We start from the raw sequence: 18,877 nt of genomic DNA on the forward strand, positions 1-18,877 counted from the left end.
CCCAATCTTCCTCTATTCTGTATGTGGGACGCTTCCACAGCATGGGCTGATGAGTGGTGCATAGCTTCATGCCAGGACCTGAACCTGTAAACCCCGGGCCACCAAAGCAGAGCACACGAACCCAACCACTATGTCACCAGGCCAGCCCTGAGGATGTGCAACTTTGTAAAACTTGATGGATTTTATACATTTTCATCCTGTGAGCCTCCGTCTCATTTCCCCTCCCACCTCATCCTGCCCAGCCACTCTGAGCCCGCGGTCCACCAGCGCAGCCCTGGAGGGCTCCGGATCCTCACTCTCTCCCCCACCTAGGAATCACAACCACGACAGCAGCTGCTATGAATCAACTGTCTATAAGGGCTAGACTCTGTTCCGGGGGCACGTAGTCCTCAGAGCAACCCTGTGAAGCACACACTATTGGCTCTCTTTTAGATTAAAAGAAAGAAGTTCAGAAAAACTTGCTCAAGGTTCCACAGCTAGTGCAGGATAAAGACAAGATTTGAACTCAGATCTGCCTCGCTCCAAAATCTGTTTCTGTTTCACTACACTAGGTGGCATTCCCACTCCCCCAACCCACAACACTAATCTGGACAGAAGACTGAAATTATCTCAACCAAATAAAATGAGTGTGTAGAGCAGCATGTCTAATAGAACTTTCTGCAGTGATGGAAATGTTCTCCATCCACGCCATCTAAACAGGAGCCACCAGCCACAGGTGGCCACTGAGCACTTGAAATGCAGCCAGTGCAACCAAGGATTTTCTGTTCTATTTAATTTTAATTAATTTAAATTTAAATAGCTACTTGTGGCTAGTGGTTACTCTACTGGACAACGCAGGTGTAGAGTACAAACTTGCAGGTACCCTCAATATTTCTGTGGTTGAAAAAAAAAGCTGTATTATAAGCTCACAGCCCTTCAAATATTTTGAATGTGTCCCAAGTTTACTATTTCAAAATAGCACTTTTTTAAGTGAGAAGGGCTGGACATTTTTTTTTTTTTTGTGAGGAAGATCAGCCCTGAGCTAACATCCATGCTAATCCTCCTCTTTTTGCTGAGGAAGACTGGCTCTGAGCTAACATCTATTGCCAATCCTCCTCGTTTTTTTTTTCCCCAAAGCCCCAGTAGATAGTTGTATGTCATAGTTGCACATCCTTCTAGTTGCTGTATGTGGGACGCGGCCTCAGCATGGCCGGAGAAGCGGTGCGTCAGTGGGCGCCCAGGATCCGAACCTGGGCCGCCAGCAGTGGAGCGCGTGCACTTAAAAGCCACCGGGGCGGCCCTGGACATTTTTTTTTTTAACTACATAGACACACAAAGGAAACATGTGTAATGTCCTACATAATCTGGAAAACTACAAATTGCAAATTTCCCAACTCATCTATTTGTTTCTTCTTTAAGACAAGAAATAAACACCATAACAAGGATTACGGCCCTTATTAATGAAAACTACAGAATTTTTGCCTTGAGTGCGTGTCCAGCCTAGTATCTGGGATGTCAGTTTTAAGGGACCCGGCCTCATATGGAAGAGCTCCAGGACCCGGCCAACCGTGTCACAGACACTGGCAGAATACGCGGCGAGCAGAGCTGAAGTCTACCCTCGCTGCTGGGAAACAGGTGCTTGCACCAGGCTGAAGGTGTGCGGGCCGTCATCTTTGCACAGGAAGGAGAACATTCAAATCTGAACTTGGAAAAGAGAATCTGCCAGCCCCAGAATGGAAACCTCCGACCACCACTAGAGGGCGGTGTGATGCATGTTATTGGCAACCTGGAGACCAGCCAGGCGCATCCAGGGCTCTTGAGTCGCGAATTCACTGATTTCAAAAACGGGCCTTCTTGTCGGAGCCACAACAGAACGCAGGTGTGAAGGCTGTGAATCTCAAGAAAACCGAGCCTTATACTGTTTGGCTTCAAATGTTCCACTAACTGGGACAAAGCGTGGACACGTTGGTTTTCTTTCCCCATTTCACTCCCTTGATTAGAAACTTGGAAAATGCACACCATAAGAAAACGTAGGGTTCATAAGGGCGTTCAGGAAGCCTATAGAGATAAGGGGGCTAGAACGCTCCAGGGCCAGACTCCCTGGGCTTAACTCTATTTCCCCGTCCCAGGTCATCTCCCCTCTCCAGTGCTGAGCCCCAAAGGCAGGGAGACCCCTATGGCGCGTCCCCAATGCCTGCCCACATTAGCAGCTCAGGAAACCATGTGTGGGGCGGAACTGAGCAGGAGCCAGCAGACGCGCCCTATCAGCGGTGCTGGCCGCCACGGGCTCACCATCGGGAAACTCAGCTTCTGGGTGATCTCCTTGTAGTCCTCGTTCCTCTCCTTCACCTGGGACTGCCCGGCCGTCAGGTGGCTGCACACGAAGCAGAGGCTGGTGCTGTGGAGCTGGAAGCGGATGCCCACGGCACCTTTGTTCCCTGCCTTCCCTCCCATGCCCGTCTTCACCGTGTCGATCGCCACATCCCTGGAACAGAGAATGTGCACACGCGGTGACTTCTCAGTGGCTCCGAAGGAAAAGCATGAACTGTTTTGCTACAGAGAAGAGCTGGGTAGCAGTGCGAAGCTTGCGGCTCTGAAGACTCCAAAGCCGTCAGCTCAGAGACTGTTTAGTCACGTCCTCAGCAGCCAGGCCACAGCGACCAGCGTGACCGCCATCAACTCTGTCATCACTCCTAACCTCCTTCCTCTCACTGCCGGTTGTTGCCTTGTGGGAGGTTTGGAGGATCGGCTGCAGGGCCCCAACTCTGAAATGCTCTGCACTCACAAAAGCACCCCTGAAGCCCCAGCGAGGCTGAATCACCTCCATCCCTGCTTTCCGCTTCCTTTTCTCATTCTGGCTACAGAAGCAGCGTGGACATAACCACCCTCCACCCCACCCCATGCAGCTTTCCTGTACAGCACAGGAGGGACCTTCAGCTAATCCACATTTTAAGACACAGGAAACATCCAGTTATTTATGCTGGGCTGGGTAGGTGGTTTCGAGGCAGACTCCTGCTTGCATTAAAATGCCAACTTATAATGCACACAGGACCATGGGCTGAAGCCCGGACTGAGGCCCACACCTGTTCTTGGGACGACCACCTGGCAGATAGGTGAGGGGGTAACTGGCCAACAGGTGTGCGAGCTAGTAAGCTGGAGGCTGAAGGAGCGAGAGTCGAGGACACAGGTGTCCGGGACCTTAGGTGGCGTCTGGGAAATCTGGAACTCCTCAGCATGCCGCCCTTTCTCATGTTCATCCCTAACCTCCGCCCTAACCCTCCCTTTACTCTAACCTTAGCTGACCTTCACTCACTCACTTTGGACACTTCCACACTGCCATGACAAACAGTCAGGGGGACGGGGACGTCAACATTTTCCCAAAGTCACAGAAGAGGATCATGAACACGGAGCACAGTCTTGGTCTCCAAGTGCTGCCATGGGCAGACCTGGGGCCCTCTAAACACGTGGAGGAGTTCAACCCGGGAGGACAGAAGGCTGGCTCAACGCCTGGTATCGGCAATGAGAAAGACCGGAGGAAATTCTCATGACGCGAATGAGCCCAGGCAGCAATTGAAGCTATGAGACGGTTGAGGGAAGAGGTGAATTCCTCTCAAACCTTAAAACACAAACGCATGCACACACACACACATGCACGCACACCTTTTCCTAAAAGAACACTCATTTCCTAAGGTTTCCCCCTTTCTGACATTTACAAAGCTGTCACTTTGGTGACACTTTGGGTGACAGTGGTAGAGGCTTTCTGCCCACACATCTTACTTAGAATTCTTTTTAAAAGAGACAAAAGAATTGGCATTTCCTGATGAGGCACTCAGCTCTTAGTCAGAGGTTTCCCGTCTAAAATTTCAGCAAGTAATCCCCTTCCTCATGCAAGACTGAGCTTGGGTGACAATGATCATGAAACATTCCGTCTAAAAGAGTTCAGCTTCCTGAGCTAGAAGGTTTCCATTGTGACTTTCTGATTGCTAGACAATATTCTATTCAGCCTAGTTTTTTCTCGGGGGTTTTGTTACATTTTGCTAGAATAATGGCAGGTTCTGATTCCTGTTGCAGGAGGGGAGGAGGAGGAGGAAGTCAGAACAAAACAGCAAGACAAACAATCCCGTGTTCCCCCCAGATGTTCAGAAACTAAATGTTCTTACCTGATGAATGGGACATGGTACGGACGCACAAAGATATAAAGACAGACGCCCACCAGCTGTGCCGAGGTCAAGAGAATGTACCTATGAGAGCGTGATATGGCTTTCTGAAGCTGCTCACCCCACATCTTCCTGTTGGTGGTACTGGGAAGGAAAAGAAAAGAATGATGCTGTTTACAGTGAGCTGGAAGTGGGCTCTCCCACCCACAAACTCCTGCAGCTCTTGGTTTATTCTTCTTACAGAACTGATTGTGTACTGCCTGCAGTCCCATTTTAGTGTCATGCCCTAATTCCTGCCACGGACTATCCACATATTTCTGGTTGTGTTGTAGGCATCACTGCACATACCCCTTCCCCATCCCCCGCCTGAAACCCACCCAGGACCTTGCTCATAAGAGCTCCAGAGAATCGGGTTTTATTATCGGTTCAGAAAGTTCTTTGAAATAAAGCTGCACCAGTATTATTCACAATAGCCAAGACGTGGAAGCAACTGCCCATCAACGGATGAATGGATAAAGAAGATGTGGTATATATATACATATATATACACACAATGTACATATATACATTGTATACATACACATATATACATATAAATACAATATATGTGTGTGTGTGTATATATAATATATATACAATGGAATACTACTCAGCCATAAAAAAAGACAAAATCTCCCACTTGCAACAACACGGATGGACCTTGAGGGTATTATGTTAAGTGAAATAAGCCAGAAAGAAAAAGACAAACACCATATGATTTCACTCACATGTGGAAGATAAACAAACACATAGATAAGGAGAACAGATTAGTGGTTGCCAGAGGGGAAGGGGGTGGGGGAAGGACGAAAGGGGTAAAGGGGCACATATGTATGACGACAGAAAAAAACTAGACTATTGGTGGTGAACATGATGCAGACTATACAGAAACTGATATATAATAATGTACATCTGAAATTACACGATGTTATAAGCCAATATGACACCAATAAAATAATTTTTTTAAAAAGCTGCACCAGTATAGGGGGAAAAAAGTCCAGCGGCCCTTATACCCAATGCTAATGCAGTGTTTTTCTTTCCTCCATACCTGCTGGAGAGAAGAGGAGTACCTCCTCCCCGCACTCATGCTTTCTCACCTTTGCCCAGGAATCGTGAATCAGCACCCTCCCAGCCCAGCCCTCAGCCCACACCCTCCAGGCTCACACAGGCCAGCTTGCAGCACGAATGAGCCTCCACAAGTGGCCGAGGTGGCAGCACCTCATATACAGCGATAACCCGCCCTTCCTTGGATTTCCTTAATTAGCAGAGAAGGAGGAATGGGGAGGTGCGTATCTGTGCCTATGGGGAAGGACCATTCCATCAGTCAGAAGGACCCACCCATCGAGGGGCACAGGTTAGCGTATTCAGACACAGGACTCAGGGGCCCTGCTCCCAGCCAGGCACCCGGCTCGGGAAAACCTGGGTGAGTTTCACGGCACCCTCTTGCACCCCTCGCGCCTGGCCGCCTACCTGGCATTGACAATGTTCCCTGCGCTCAGCTCCACCATCTCCTCAAAGCCCACGGCAAATATGTCAGCCGGGCTGCTGTCATCTGGAGAACAAGGCAGGAGATGAAGGAAATCAGACCCAACAAGGACTGTTACCCGACTTGTGGGGCGCCACATTTGCCTCTGTGAGCCCCACTGTCCCACTGCCCAGTCACTCATCCAGGCCACAAGGGCAGAGTGTGGACCTTCCCTCCGTCTCCCACTGTGCACACGCCTTCCTCTGTCTACACCCCGGGGCACGCTGCTAACCTCTCCATCCCCTGCTTCTGTCTCTGCAAAAGGGCCAGTAACCGGCACCTCCCAGGGTGGTCAAGAAGTGTAAATCAGATGGCACGTGTAAGGTAGCTTACACGTGGGCCCCCCATAATCCTGTCGGCCCCTCTTCCTTCCTGAGAACTTCCACATACATCAGACCCCTGTCCCCGACCAGACCTAAGGTACTTGGGCCAGTGCTGTCTCCTACTTGTCTGTGTCCCTCATGTACTTTTCACAGGGCTGGGCCCAGCCTTGCCTGGTTAATGACTGACTGTGGTCACAGTTGTCCTGGGGGGCAGAGAAGACCCAGCCCTGCTCGGGAACCCCTCTGACGAAATCTGCTACAGAAATGCCTGGTTTCCAGGAAGGACAGCGAGCCAGGAGGTGTTACTCATCCCTTCTCTCTTTGTTCCCTTTCACAGGGAAGGCCAGGGTTTAATATAACCCTGCAGTCATTTGCCACATCTCTCTAGTCGTGTCCTCCTGATGCTCAGAGGCCTGAGCCATCAAGCCCGGCTGCAGTAGAAAGTGACATCCTCCCTCCCCGACTGCATCGGGAAAGGCCAGGCTGTCCACTCCCTCCCACAAGGCAACCTGGAACTTCAAGCTTAACCGGCTTAGAGTTTCTTTTCTCTTCTTTGTTTAAAGAAAAAATATGTTTTCCTTTGTTTGATCTGCCTGGCAACACAGCACTCCTTCCTTCTCCTGAATCTGGTGAGTTTCTAGTGGGAGCAGGAGTGGGCCCACTGTCACAATAAAATCCCCTGCAGAGGAACAGCCAGCTTGTTATTGCCACCCACTCCGTTCCTGCAGGCGAATGCAGAGGGAGGAGGGAAGCTTCTTCAGGCAAGGCTGCACTAATGTTCTCACATTTACAGAGCCTGCTCCGGTGGGCGTTCAGAACAGTCACCCCCAACACGGACAGAGAATCTCAGTGACTCCGATCTGTGGACTCAAGCTACCCTGCCCCGCCGAGGCAGCAAGGGGGGTGTGGACAGTGCATGGGACAGCAGGGGACAGGGTGCTGGGCATCGCCCGGGGCAGCTGTTGAGAAGGAGAGGCTCCTGCACATCAACAGGAAGAGAACTGACTCGCGAGTATCTGCCAGAATCCAAGGAAGCTGGAAAAAGCCAGGCCCCTGGATAAATGCTACCTGGAGAAAAATCATTTATTCTTCAAATCCCGAGTTCTGAGGCCGTTAAATATTAGCTTGCATGATATAAGATAAAGGGTTGAGGTGTCAAATTTGGAATTATTTTATTCTTAAAAGGTACACAGGGCCGGCCCCGTGGCTTAGTGGTTAAGTGCGCAGGCTCCGCTGCTGGCGGCCCGGGTTCGGATCCCGGGAGTGCACGGATGCACCGCTTCTCCGGCCATGCTAAGGCCGCGTCCCACATACAGCAACTAGAGGGATGTGCAGCTATGACATACAACTATCTACTGGGGCTTTGGAGGGAAAAAATAAATAAATAAAATCTTTAAAAAAAAAAAAAAAGGTACACAAATTCTTTCATGACTACTTAAAGCAGATGAATATAGTCACATAGTTGGTTTGGGAAAAGGCAGAGACAAGTCATTCTTGGTCAGAAGCAACATGAAAGGAGCACCCAGCTCCTTACGGTGACACGGCTCTAGAAGCCACATCATCCTTACAACAAAAGGTTCTCATGATCGAAACCTAAAACTGCAAAATCTCTATATGTGAAGAGAAAAGAGAGATTCGCCACTTTGATAACTCTTCTAAACACTTGGAAAACAGAAGGCACCAAGCAGTTAATTCACCCGTGTTCTGGAAAGTCAGACCACGGCGCTTTCTAAACATTCCAAGGAGTGAGAACGCCAAACACCAGATTTCACAAGTGAACGAATCTGGAAGAGGTCAGACCCAAGGGCTCGATGGAATATGTATTTTGTTGTCACCGAAGCCACAGTGCTCACCCTGGGATTCCTCGACTCCGGACAGTGTGGGCGAGTCGAGCAGCCAGTCAGCCAGCTCCCCTGTCCCAAGGAGGTTGCTCCTGAACTGCTTTCCCCCATTCACGTTCCAGGTTCCCATGGCAATACAGAGCCGTTTGAAATTTGTGAATTCCGACTGGCGCTCCGTCATCGCTCTCAGGATCCTGGGAGTCACTGTAAGGACACATAAAAAGGGCATGTTTGCCTGCACTCCAAAACCCCACACATCCCCCAAAACACAGATGGGGCTCCCTGTCAGAGAGAGAGGAATTCACGATCCTATAGATATGAGCCAAACAATGCTCCTTACGCAGATGACAAGAGCTTAGAATCCTGCATAACCAGTACACTTCCCTAGGGCATCTTTGCCACAAAGTCCTGAAAACACGGATGTTCCTCCCTCCACACCCTTCCCCCAACCAGAGCCACAGAGGTTGTGACATCAGATCACAGGGACTCTCATCCTCAGCAATCCCTCCAGGATCCAGTGGGAATTTAGGCAAGGGGACATCGCAACTTACTATAGTTCAAAATATATATAAAACTTTAAATGTCTCACACCCATCTTGGCATTTTCCACCTTCCATCTTGCATGCCTGAAATGTTCTGTTTTACCTCAGACTCAGGGCTTTAAAAAATCACTACTCTGAACCACGTCCATCCTCTAGATTTCCAAAATGTATTCCATTTTTAAACTAGTGACTTAACCCACAACTAAATCCTATCCGCCTTGCTCCTAAATAAGACTCACTGTACTACTCAGAGCTCCTCTCAGCTTTTACTGAGCTGGCCTGATTTCCAGGACAGACAAATAGCACCTTGGCTATTAGAAGCCAAATAAGAGTTCCCCTAGTGATGGAAGAATGACAGTAGAAAAGGGCTGTGAATTATTTTAAACATGGGCCAATTAATTTTTCAAAAACACCGAAAATTTCTAAAACAAGACTTATACATTCCTATAAGGAAAAATGCTGGGTCTCCCCTTCTTTTCCATTCACTCTATAATGTTTACAGGCTCTATGGGATAAGAAGCCATTAAAATTTTCCCAAAGAAACCACTAGCTCACTTATCTGTGGAAACTAAAAAAAAATCAACAACAAAAAAGCCCCCAAAAAACTGAACTCAGATACAGAGAACAGACTGGGAGTTGCCAGAGGTGGGAGATAGGGGGTGGGTGAAATGGGTGAAGGGGATCAAAAGGTACAAACTTCCAGTCATAAAATAAGTTCTGGGGATGTAATGTACAGCATGGAGACTATATTTAACAACACTGTACTGTACATTTGGAAGCTGATGAGAGAAGTCTTAAAAGTTCTCGTCACAAGAAAAAAATTGTAACTGTGTGGTGATGGATGTTAACTAGACTTATTGTGGTGACCATTTCCCAATATATACAAATATTGAATCATTATGTTGTACACCTGAAACTCAGAGAATATTATGTCAGTTGTCTCTCAAAAAAAAAAGGAAACCATTAGCTATTGACGGAATCATGACAGTCTCAGCCCCGAGAGCAGAAGGTGTTCTCATCCCAGGAGATGACTGTGTCCTTTGCCCTCCTGCACTTCTACAGGGTCCCGGGGCCACCCTCACAGGAGACTCCGGGGGACAAATGAGACCGGGCAATGAGACCAAGAACCCATTCGGGCTGAGAGTTTCTAGTGTGAGTTAGCACTCAAAGAAATGGACACTTTTAGAATAGCACACTGACTGCTGTTGAGTCCTCTTGATTTCTCCCCTCCTCTGGGCTTGGAAACATAGTCCAAACTAAGAGAGTACAAGAGCAGGCTCATACTCGAGGCCAGAAAGAACCGACTCCCAGGAAGTACAGTGACAGCCAGTATTGCACATATCTTTTTATTTTCTGTATATTATGATGTTTGTCATCTTAAAAAACCTTTCTGGCTGGGGAGACATGGCCCCTCCCAGGGCTAGTCAATTCTTAGACTCAGCCAAGAGCGTGGGTGTGATGTGCAAACTAACCAATCCTGAGTCACCTCCTCTGTGGGCCCTCACACCCTGGAGGCAATATTCCTCTGCCTTAATCATCCCAGGAACTGGTACCATCCAAGTAGATCCCACCTCTCTAGCCCAAAGCCCACAGGAAATATTCAAGTTGGTCAACCCTAAGCTGTTCACTCTGCCCCACCTTTCTCTCTGAAGCCCCAGTAAAGGAAACTCCCTTAGCTCCTGCCTCCTGCCCACCCTGGGGTTTTCCATGTGGCCCTGCATGCCGTGCCCATCCCCCATCTCTAGGACTTGTGAGTATAATAAACTTTGTTTCTTCCTGAGCCCTTCCTCTGCCTCCTCTTGTGGCTGCACATGACTAACTAACTCCCTCATAAAAGAACACAAAACACAGCCGCAAGATGCTTAGGTCAACTGGTCAACCTGAAGTCATGGGCTGGAAGTGCAGAGCCCAGAAGCTCTCTCCCTCTGTCCTACAGCTCAGGGGAGTGTCTGCCACCCGCCACCTGCGATTACATGGGGAGGGGTGGGAAGGGCTGGCTAGCATGCCACCTCCCACGCCCTCCGGGTGGCAGGGCAGCTGGACACCTCCTTGCAGGCAGAGCGGGAGCCCCTTACCCAGCAGGGCCGTGTTGTCCAGGAGCATCCTTCCCTTGTCTGTAGACTCCTCGGTGTAGACGTCCCCAACCAGCAGCAGCCTGATGGCCTCCTGCTTCACCCCATCAAAGAAGTTGGACTGGATGGTTCGAGACACGGACCGGGCCCCGTCCTTCAGCTTCCCCACCTGCCGTGAGCCAGACCACAGGCTGTGAGAGGGATCCATGCAGGGCCCCATCCTCTGCCCAGGCCCCCACCCTCCGCCCACAGCCCACCCCTACCTTGGCTTTCCCTTCCAGGGCGCGGCTGCCCGTGAACATCTTGCTCAGACTGTGCCCATTCAGAGACCACATGGCTTTGAAGGACTCCACGAAGCGGTCAGCAATGGGCTTTGAATTCAGCCCTAGGCTCTCGAGTTGCAGATGAAGGACCTGTGGGAGAAGGGACCGTTGTCACTCATTCTCGCCCAGAAGCTCCCCCACAGCTGCCTTGGGGGAACGTCACCAGGCGCCATCCCAGTGAGTTCCTTATTCGGCACATCGTGGATTACTCTGTGCCCCTCCAGAGGACAAAGAATCCTTGTAGCAGAGAACGGGACCTCCCACCACAACTCACCCCAACTTTATCTAACCTATCATTCCACCTAGCCCTCCTCTGACCCCCTCACTCCTGCCCCCTCCACCCCCACTACCAGAGGGCTAGACAGCAAGCAGGGGTAGACGACAGACAGTGCTGACCCCACCCCAGCAGTGCGCTAGGAGAGGTCACCCAGGCAGCGGGTCACTAGACAGACTCAGGTCTCCCTCCCAGGCTTCAAACTCAGCCTCGTCTCAGCCAGCCTGACACTGCCTTTGCCCAACGGTATATTCACAATAATCATTCCACAGAACTACTGTTCCTCAAAGTGGCACCTGGCACCCTTGGGCTACCACGTCTAGGATGCATTCCAAAAAGGGTCTGAAAAGGGTGCCTATGATGGGTCAAAGGCATATTGGGGCACAGGCAAGCCAGCCACCCAGGAAAACCTCTCTCCAGATGCCCGGCACATCCCTGTCCTGTCTCCCCACAGTCAGAAAGTTAGCCCAGTGACACTACCCTTATCTTGCTGATGAAGGCACACAGCCTAGTCCCCACTGAAAGTATAGGACATGACACATATGGCCTGGGGCTGAGGCAGGGACAGACCTCGTGCGCAATGAAGCTCTGCACCGCGTTGGTTCGGTCCAGGCAGTCGAGACAATTCATCCGCAAAGTGCCTTTCTGAAAACTTAGGAAAACAGGAAACTCAAATGGTTACAAGTTACATTTGAAGGAGCAATGGCTGTAGCATGATGGCCTATGTTTGACTGGAGACCCCTGAGGAAACTTGCATCAAAACTCACCTCCTCCCCAGTAGCCCACCAGGACCCCCAGAATACCTCCTGATGGACCCTAGCATCCGAGGGACCCCAGCACTGCTGAAGCAGCAGGCAGACCTCAGAGCACACGCTCAGCGGCCTGCACACCTGGGTCATTATAAACACAGTCAATTCTCATTATTTGCCACAGTTATGTTCTAGAATGTTGCCATGAACAATTCTCTAGTTGAACCATTAGCAAATTAGCAAATGCTGAACCATTGCTCCTAGGAGAAATAGAGGGTAAGGTTCCTCTGAGCCTCTGGTCACACATTTTCATCAACTAGTCACCACAGAACCTTGTTTTATATGTGTTTCTGTTTAAAGACAGCTAATTTAATACACATTGTTGATTCATTAACATTGAACTCATGCCAACAGCACTGTAACTCATTCCTGAAGGAAGATTCTCTAACACACCTATTTTCTCCATCAGGCATGTCACTGCCTTCTTGTGCTTAGGAACACCAGATGGCACTTAGCACTATACTTGGGGGCCATTTTAAACAGTGAAATACCCATAAAATGCACAAAAATATGACAAACATGGCACTAAATAGACTATGAAAAGGACACTCGTTTATAGCAGGAGAGCTGGAACGGGAAGGCAGAGCATGGCCTTGCTCCGCCCCTGCTGGGAACGTGCACATTGGATGGCTCAAATTTTTCACGGTTCTGAGCAGGTCTGTAAAAGTACCATGAGTATTGATTTTGGAGTTACGAATAAATTTTAGCAAGTGGGCAAATTTGCAAACACAGAATCTCAATAACGAGGCCTGACTGTATTGTGATTTGAGGAAACTGGACCTCCTTTTTCTTCTGAGCAGGGAGTCCACGTCCCGGCTTCCTTGGGCCGTCAGGGTTATGCCACCTGTCCCCCTTCACTCTCAGGGGTTCTCATCACGGTTTGGACAATAAGTTGTATAGTCACCATGGATCCATGTTTTAACCTAGTTCCCTTTATTAGTAAATTTATTTTGCCATAAAACCATGCTTTACCATCTACTTGCAAAATTCAAAAGCATGTTCTGATTCCAGAAGGGAAAGGAGAAGGCTGGAACCCAGGATCCCCAACATCGCTGAGCCTGTGGCCAGGAAACTGCAAGGGTAGCTAGTAGTGAGGGAGGGCACACAACCCTCCCGCTGCTAGCTCGCCCAACAGCAAGATGAAGACGCAGGCGGAGACTCACCGTGGACTTACATTCTCGCCCTTGGTGAACACGTCAAAGTCATCCCAGTGGAGCTTCAGCTGGGGCCTCAAGAGGTTCTCCAATTTCTCTAGCTTGCCGCCTTTGGCAAACTGATGGAAGTCAAAGTTTATCATAGGCGTGTCAGCAGCATGGCAGGAAGCCCAGAGCAACTTCTGAAAGGGGAAAGGAAGAGGGTGGCAGGGAAGGAGGGAAGGGACGGTGACTGCAAACCTCCTCTCACAGCTGGAATCCCAGTGGCTCACTCACTGGAGTGCACAGTTTAGCTTTAAAGCTTAGAGTGGATCAAGTAGTTATCAGTCCTGACCCTGAAAGGGAAGCACAGAACAAAGACCCCGGGGACAAGACCACGAAGAGCATCTTGCCTGCAGAAGGGAGGAAGGTGCACCTGGGGCAAGACAGCCAGAGTGGGTGTGGCTCCCAGGGGCAGCCCACACCCCTGCACCGACACCACCCTTCCGCAGGGCTCTCCGGGGGGCACCGATGAGGGAAGGGCTGCTCTGTTCTTTGGGCACCCAAGTGACAGGGGCCCATCAGGGACAGGGCAGGGCAGTGGGCTATGGAGCTCATAATCCAGGTCACCGTCGCCCTGGTAACCAGCCCCATCCTGATAAGCGCAAGCCTCTGGGTGGGTGTGCTCAGAAGCAGCCAAGTGTCCTGGCCGGTCCTCCGGGCCCCTTGAGAGGATGTGCAGCCCAATGAAACTTCAGGATGGGGGAGACGAGTGGCGGGGCCAGTGGGCCCAGCCTGCACACAAACTGGAATGGAGGTGGGGCCGGAGATGGGCAGGCACAGCAGGTAGGCACCAGGCAGAGGCCTCCCTTCCACACGAGAAACCTCAGCTGACAACTCCTCAGCTCTCTCGCCAGACAGTAAAGGGTGAACCGGCTGCCTTCCCAGGGCACCTGGCCTCAGGCCTCCCCCACCCCACACCCTCCTGCGTGGCTTCAGGTCAGACTTGTCCAGCATTCGCCCGTCCAGAGAATCTAATGACCTTGAAGGAAGGACTTTGGGCTGTCTGGTCCCTACAACTCAAAAGTGCCCATCCACCATGAGCCAGAATGCAAATCAGTGCGTGCTGCCATCGTTAAGAAAGTCTTGCTATGAAGAAGAAGTCAGCTGAACTGAACAGTGTGCTGCTTAGCTGGCTTTATGTTCTAGAGCAAGTGCCTTGTCCACTTGTGGCCTGACAACTGCTGGTCTCAGGCCGGCCCCCGCTGTGTGGACCTCAGCGTGGCAGAACTGACGAGCTGAGGGAGCCAGAGCCCAGTCAGATCTCCCCCAAGTGGAGTGTTCACCTCTTACCTCCTACCTGCCCAGGAGCCTGCCCTCCCCCACCTGGGCCATGGGACCACTGCCATCTCCTGCCCCTCTGTGACAAAGAGCCCACCAGCACAGGGGACACTTCCACCAGTTGACACAGGGGCTGAGGACGTCCTCTCTCCATAAGTCAAGACACAAAAGGAGAAGAGATTCTTGGGGTTTTTTTTTTTCCTTCTTCCTTAAAATAAGCTGCCAACATTGCTGCCAAGATGGGTGGGAGGGGAGATACTTCCCAGCTTGTTGCCAATAGCAACAAACCAAACAGGAAAAGCAGGTCTGCCCAAATGAAACTGGCCACCAGAAAGTCTGCTCCAAGCACGTGGCTTTTCTGAGCAGAGAAATGAGCAGCAGCTGGATTCAGCCTCCACCAGCCAGGAGTCAGGGGTCGGGACAGCAAGGAACACGCAGAGGTTGGCCCTCCCTTCCCACTGAGATGAAGTCGCACTTCAAACTCTCTCCATAAGGGGCTTCCTTGAGCTTTGAACAACCAGAGGGCTTTTCTCCACTAAGCTGGGGGCGACTGAGAAAGGACTGTGGAGGCACCCACAGCTCACTCTGGAGCTTTTAATGTAGCAGACTGAATACGCATGGGCGCTCTGGAACAGGGAGAGACCTGGGAGAGGCCGGTGGACACTTCGCTCCAACTGCTGCCTCCCCTGTCCAGGGCCTCTCCCTGCACCTCCCCTGAACATGGCCCAGGAAGCCTTGGGGAGCCGGGCACAGGAAACAGCTTTCTGGGGCAGCCCAAACAAGGATGGAAGGTTTGAAGGCTCCAGGTTAGCAGGAGGAAACCATGTAAGATTCTTTGCTTTAAACCAAGCCAGAGCTCTAACGAGCCACTCCAGGCACAAGTGCCCTGCGGGTGTGTCGGGGAGCTCGCCAGGAGGTGCCAGCCAGCAGCTGAGCCACACCAAGGAAGGAACGGGGAGCTCGGGCTCCCCGAGCAGGTCAGGGATGCGTGGGATGAAGCCCAAACGTGTGCGTGTGCACGTGTGCATGCATGTGTGTGTGTGGGGGGGGAGCCAGGAGGAAGTACAGCTGGAGATGGGAGATGCTTTGTTTTGACTTTGAGAAAATTCTCCCAGCCACCAGTTCATAAAAATTAAGCTTCATACGTCAGGAACCCAAATTGCCTAATGCTGAAGAGCTGTGGAAAAAAACCTCAAACATGGTGAAGGTAATGAGAGCAGCGCAACTGTTTCCAGTGCCCACAGAAGCCTGCCTCTGGGCAGGGCCCTGGGCTCCCTCACTGCCCGCCCCCCGCCCCCAACCCCTGCCCATGTGGAGAAGCTGGCAAGGGACAGGGTTTACCTTGAAGGCTCTGTTGAGTACCTCCTCCCCGCCTCTGCTCCCCAGCAGGTTCACGACCACTTGGTTCCCATACTGCTCCTTCAGAAGCACCATATGCCTGCAAGGGAGCAGGGCAGCACGTGACCCCATGTGGCCAGGCACAGGGGAGAGGGTGTGGAAGGGACCCACTGGGCACTAGAGGTCCAGGATGAGCCATTCCCCAGGACCGGAAGTGTGGGAAAATGAGCCCAAGAGATGGAGAAAACCAACCTCTCCCAGCCCCTTGGCTGCTCACTCAACCCCACTGTCAGGTACAAGCACGTCAACAGTCTGTTTGCATGAAGGCACGACCAAGAGTAACTCACAGCACACCAGACGTCTACACAAGCATAATATCAGACGAAGGATATGCTGGACTTTCTTTAAGTACCCCCGGGAAATCCAGAACAGCTAACTTGGCCTTTCATTAACAGAACCTTATAAATGTGACATGCATATCTCTGAAATCAATTTCTGGTTCCACTTGGTACCTTCCTTCTCAAAACTGGAGAAACTGGTAGGAAAGCTGTCAACCTCAGTGTCCAATTTTTTATCTAAGTGCTGCATTTCATTATGTTTAACCCAAACAAGAAGGCACACCAAAATTTCAGGCTTTAGGAAAATATTTGTGCATCAGAGACTATTTTTTAAATACACATGTTGAAAGATTAGGGAGAGACTCTAATATTTATCCTTTATCACCAGCTTTTGAAAAGGAACTTTACAATTTTAATAACGTTAGAGATGTTTACACGTAGTTTTTCTTTTGGTGAGGAAGATTGGCCCTGAGCTAACATCTGTGCCAATCTTCCCCCATTTTGTATGTGGGCTGCTGCCACAGCACAGCCTGATGAGTGGTGTGTAGGTCTGCACCCAGGATCCGAACCCAGGAAACCCAGGCTGCCAAAGCGGAGCGCGCCAACTTAACTGCTGTGCCACCGGGCCAGCCCCAACATGTAGTTTTTTTTAAAAAAAAAAAGAAAAAGATAATGCAAAAGGCAAATGCAAAATTGTATTTTAATAGTGTGATCGTATGCCTAAATATAGAAAAAAGACTGGAAGATAACACTCCAAGACGTTAAAAGTGGTGGAATTTTATGTGATTTAAATTTTTTTTCTTCTTTATATATTTTTGTATTTTCCAAATTTCTACAATGAATGAAGTGCCTCTTTTATGAACGGATTTTTAAAAGTTTATTACAAAAGAACCATTTTTAGCCCAATAAGAGAAAAACACTCTTACTAACTGTGTGCAGTAGAAGAATATGGATTCTCAAGTGGGTAGTTTAGGTTCCTCTGCTGACGAGTTAAGGGTGAGTCCACCCCCAGCTCCTGTCTCTGTGTGGAGGAATTCTCCTAGAAAGATGCTCCTGGCAGCCTGCCCTCCCTGTAGTCTCTCCTCGGGGAAGAAGAGGGCTTGAGGAGATGGGGTAAAACAGGCTCTGCACACGCGGACAGGCTGTGCACTGTCCCTGGACCTGTGCAATGTGGCAGCCCTGGGTGAGAGAGCCAGAAGAAACGAGGTGTGCATAGGTCGGCCCCTCTGGGCCCTCTTTTGGATCTGCATGCCCGTAGAAGATGCATCCTGGCCTGAGGGCCACCATGTGGAGCCAAAAGCAGGCTCTGCTCTGGTGGGCAGTCTGGGCTTCTCAGCTCTGCCTGTCATGGAGACCCTTTGATTTGGCGCTGAAACGCCAAATTGAAGAAGTGCAATATGGCCACACATCCAAGCCGTGTCCCACAATGCAGCTTATCAGAAATAAGGCTGATGTCTCATCTCCAAGTGCCTGAAGCCTGCACCTAAGTCTCAAGTGGTTCCAAATTCCAGGGTTGGAAGAGAAACATCATCATTCATGTCCCCAGCCCCAAATACCCTCAATCACATTATTCATCCCTTCTGAGCTAGCTCCTTTGTCTGTACCATAAGGCTAATCCTCCTTACGTAAAGAATGGTTCTGAGGACTAAAAAGACGAGGAAAAGTGACAAGTACAGTGCTTGGCATATGGGAGTTGGTTTTTCTTTCCTTCCTTTTAATTTAAAAATAAGATAATACGCTTATTGTTGATAAATTAAAAACTCATTTCACTGGCTCCAAGGGGAAGAGTCTCGGAGTCCACACCGAGGTCAGTGAGGTGGCTCTGTGCATGTAGGGTCTTTTTCACTCTCTCTGCGCATATGTGACTGTTATATGGAGTTTCCTGGAAAACCGTGCAGTTTTTCAGGACATTGAGGAGTCAGATTTCCATTTGGCAACATCCTTCTCATGATTCAGGGCATCACTGAGGGACCAATGGTTAAACACCCCTGATGCCCACACAAAGAATCCGGACATAAGCAGCTCCACGCAGGTGACAGAGGGAGGAAGGAGCAGAGCTTCAGTGTCCCACAATGGTGAAAGGTTAATTCTTTCATCAACTCACAACCACGCTCCGCAACAAGATCCTCCTCTAGCAGTCACAGCCAGAGGCTGCTTAAAACAGCCCCTTCCTTCAGACAGATGGCAGATAAAAGAACACAGTGAGGAACCTGGATAAACAGTACAGCACTGACAGTGGGAAACAAGCATGCTGTGGGTATTAAGACTACCAATGTAAAGGGTATTTGTGGGGGTGGGTGGGGAAGGGATTTACTCTGGACTAAATACATCGAAGAACTCAAACTCTTGAGAGAGAGCCCTGTGATGTCCCAGAGATTTGGGGCATCCTTCTAGGGGGTGATGGCAGCCCCGCTGCTCAGGGGAGCCCCCAGCGCTCCACCATGGTCTATTAGAGAAACACGTGATCTCACTTCCAAACCCCACTGAGGACAACACAGTTCACAACCAGCATGAGAACAGGCAGCTCTTTCCACTGGGAATGTAATGCTGCTCAATTCTAGTCAACCTTCATGGTTAGAACGCATGAAAAAAAGAAACTTACTGTAAGCCAAAAGTTTAAGCAGTTGCTGCTTGAAAAAGAACTTACTACAGTTTCAGAAAGTTGTTTGATGATTTGCAAAGAGATTAAGTTTACCAATGGATGTGGGGAAGAGGGGCTTGTGAGAAAAGAGAGAGCTTATTCTCTCGAGTACACACACACACATGCACGCACACACGCACCATATACTAACAGGATTTAAAAAGTTTTAAGTCTATGTAAATGTTCTTAAAATATTTTTTGGGGG

The 18,877-nt window shown here is 50.0% G+C and overlaps 1 protein-coding gene across 3 annotated transcripts in view; it reads right to left on the reverse strand.

Annotated features, from left to right (window-relative positions):
- The window catches only part of SYNJ2 (synaptojanin 2), a 97,531-nt gene that overhangs the window by 21,973 nt on the left and 56,681 nt on the right, over nt 1-18,877 (reverse strand). For all 3 annotated transcript variants that reach the window (XM_014795483.2, XM_004440708.3, XM_087425090.1), the window contains exons 7-15: nt 15,697-15,793; nt 13,045-13,217; nt 11,643-11,724; nt 10,739-10,888; nt 10,479-10,644; nt 7,874-8,065; nt 5,643-5,724; nt 4,140-4,280; nt 2,272-2,464 (exon numbers count right to left, since the gene is read on the reverse strand). In XM_014795483.2, coding sequence (XP_014650969.2) covers nt 2,272-2,464; nt 4,140-4,280; nt 5,643-5,724; nt 7,874-8,065; nt 10,479-10,644; nt 10,739-10,888; nt 11,643-11,724; nt 13,045-13,217; nt 15,697-15,793 — 1,276 coding nt within the window. The remainder of the gene's footprint in view (nt 1-2,271; nt 2,465-4,139; nt 4,281-5,642; nt 5,725-7,873; nt 8,066-10,478; nt 10,645-10,738; nt 10,889-11,642; nt 11,725-13,044; nt 13,218-15,696; nt 15,794-18,877) is intronic.

The sequence above is a fragment of the Ceratotherium simum genome, chromosome 38 (genome assembly GCF_057802395.1).
Source record: "Ceratotherium simum simum isolate JZ-2026a chromosome 38, ASM5780239v1, whole genome shotgun sequence".
Classification (NCBI taxonomy): domain Eukaryota; kingdom Metazoa; phylum Chordata; class Mammalia; order Perissodactyla; family Rhinocerotidae; genus Ceratotherium; species Ceratotherium simum.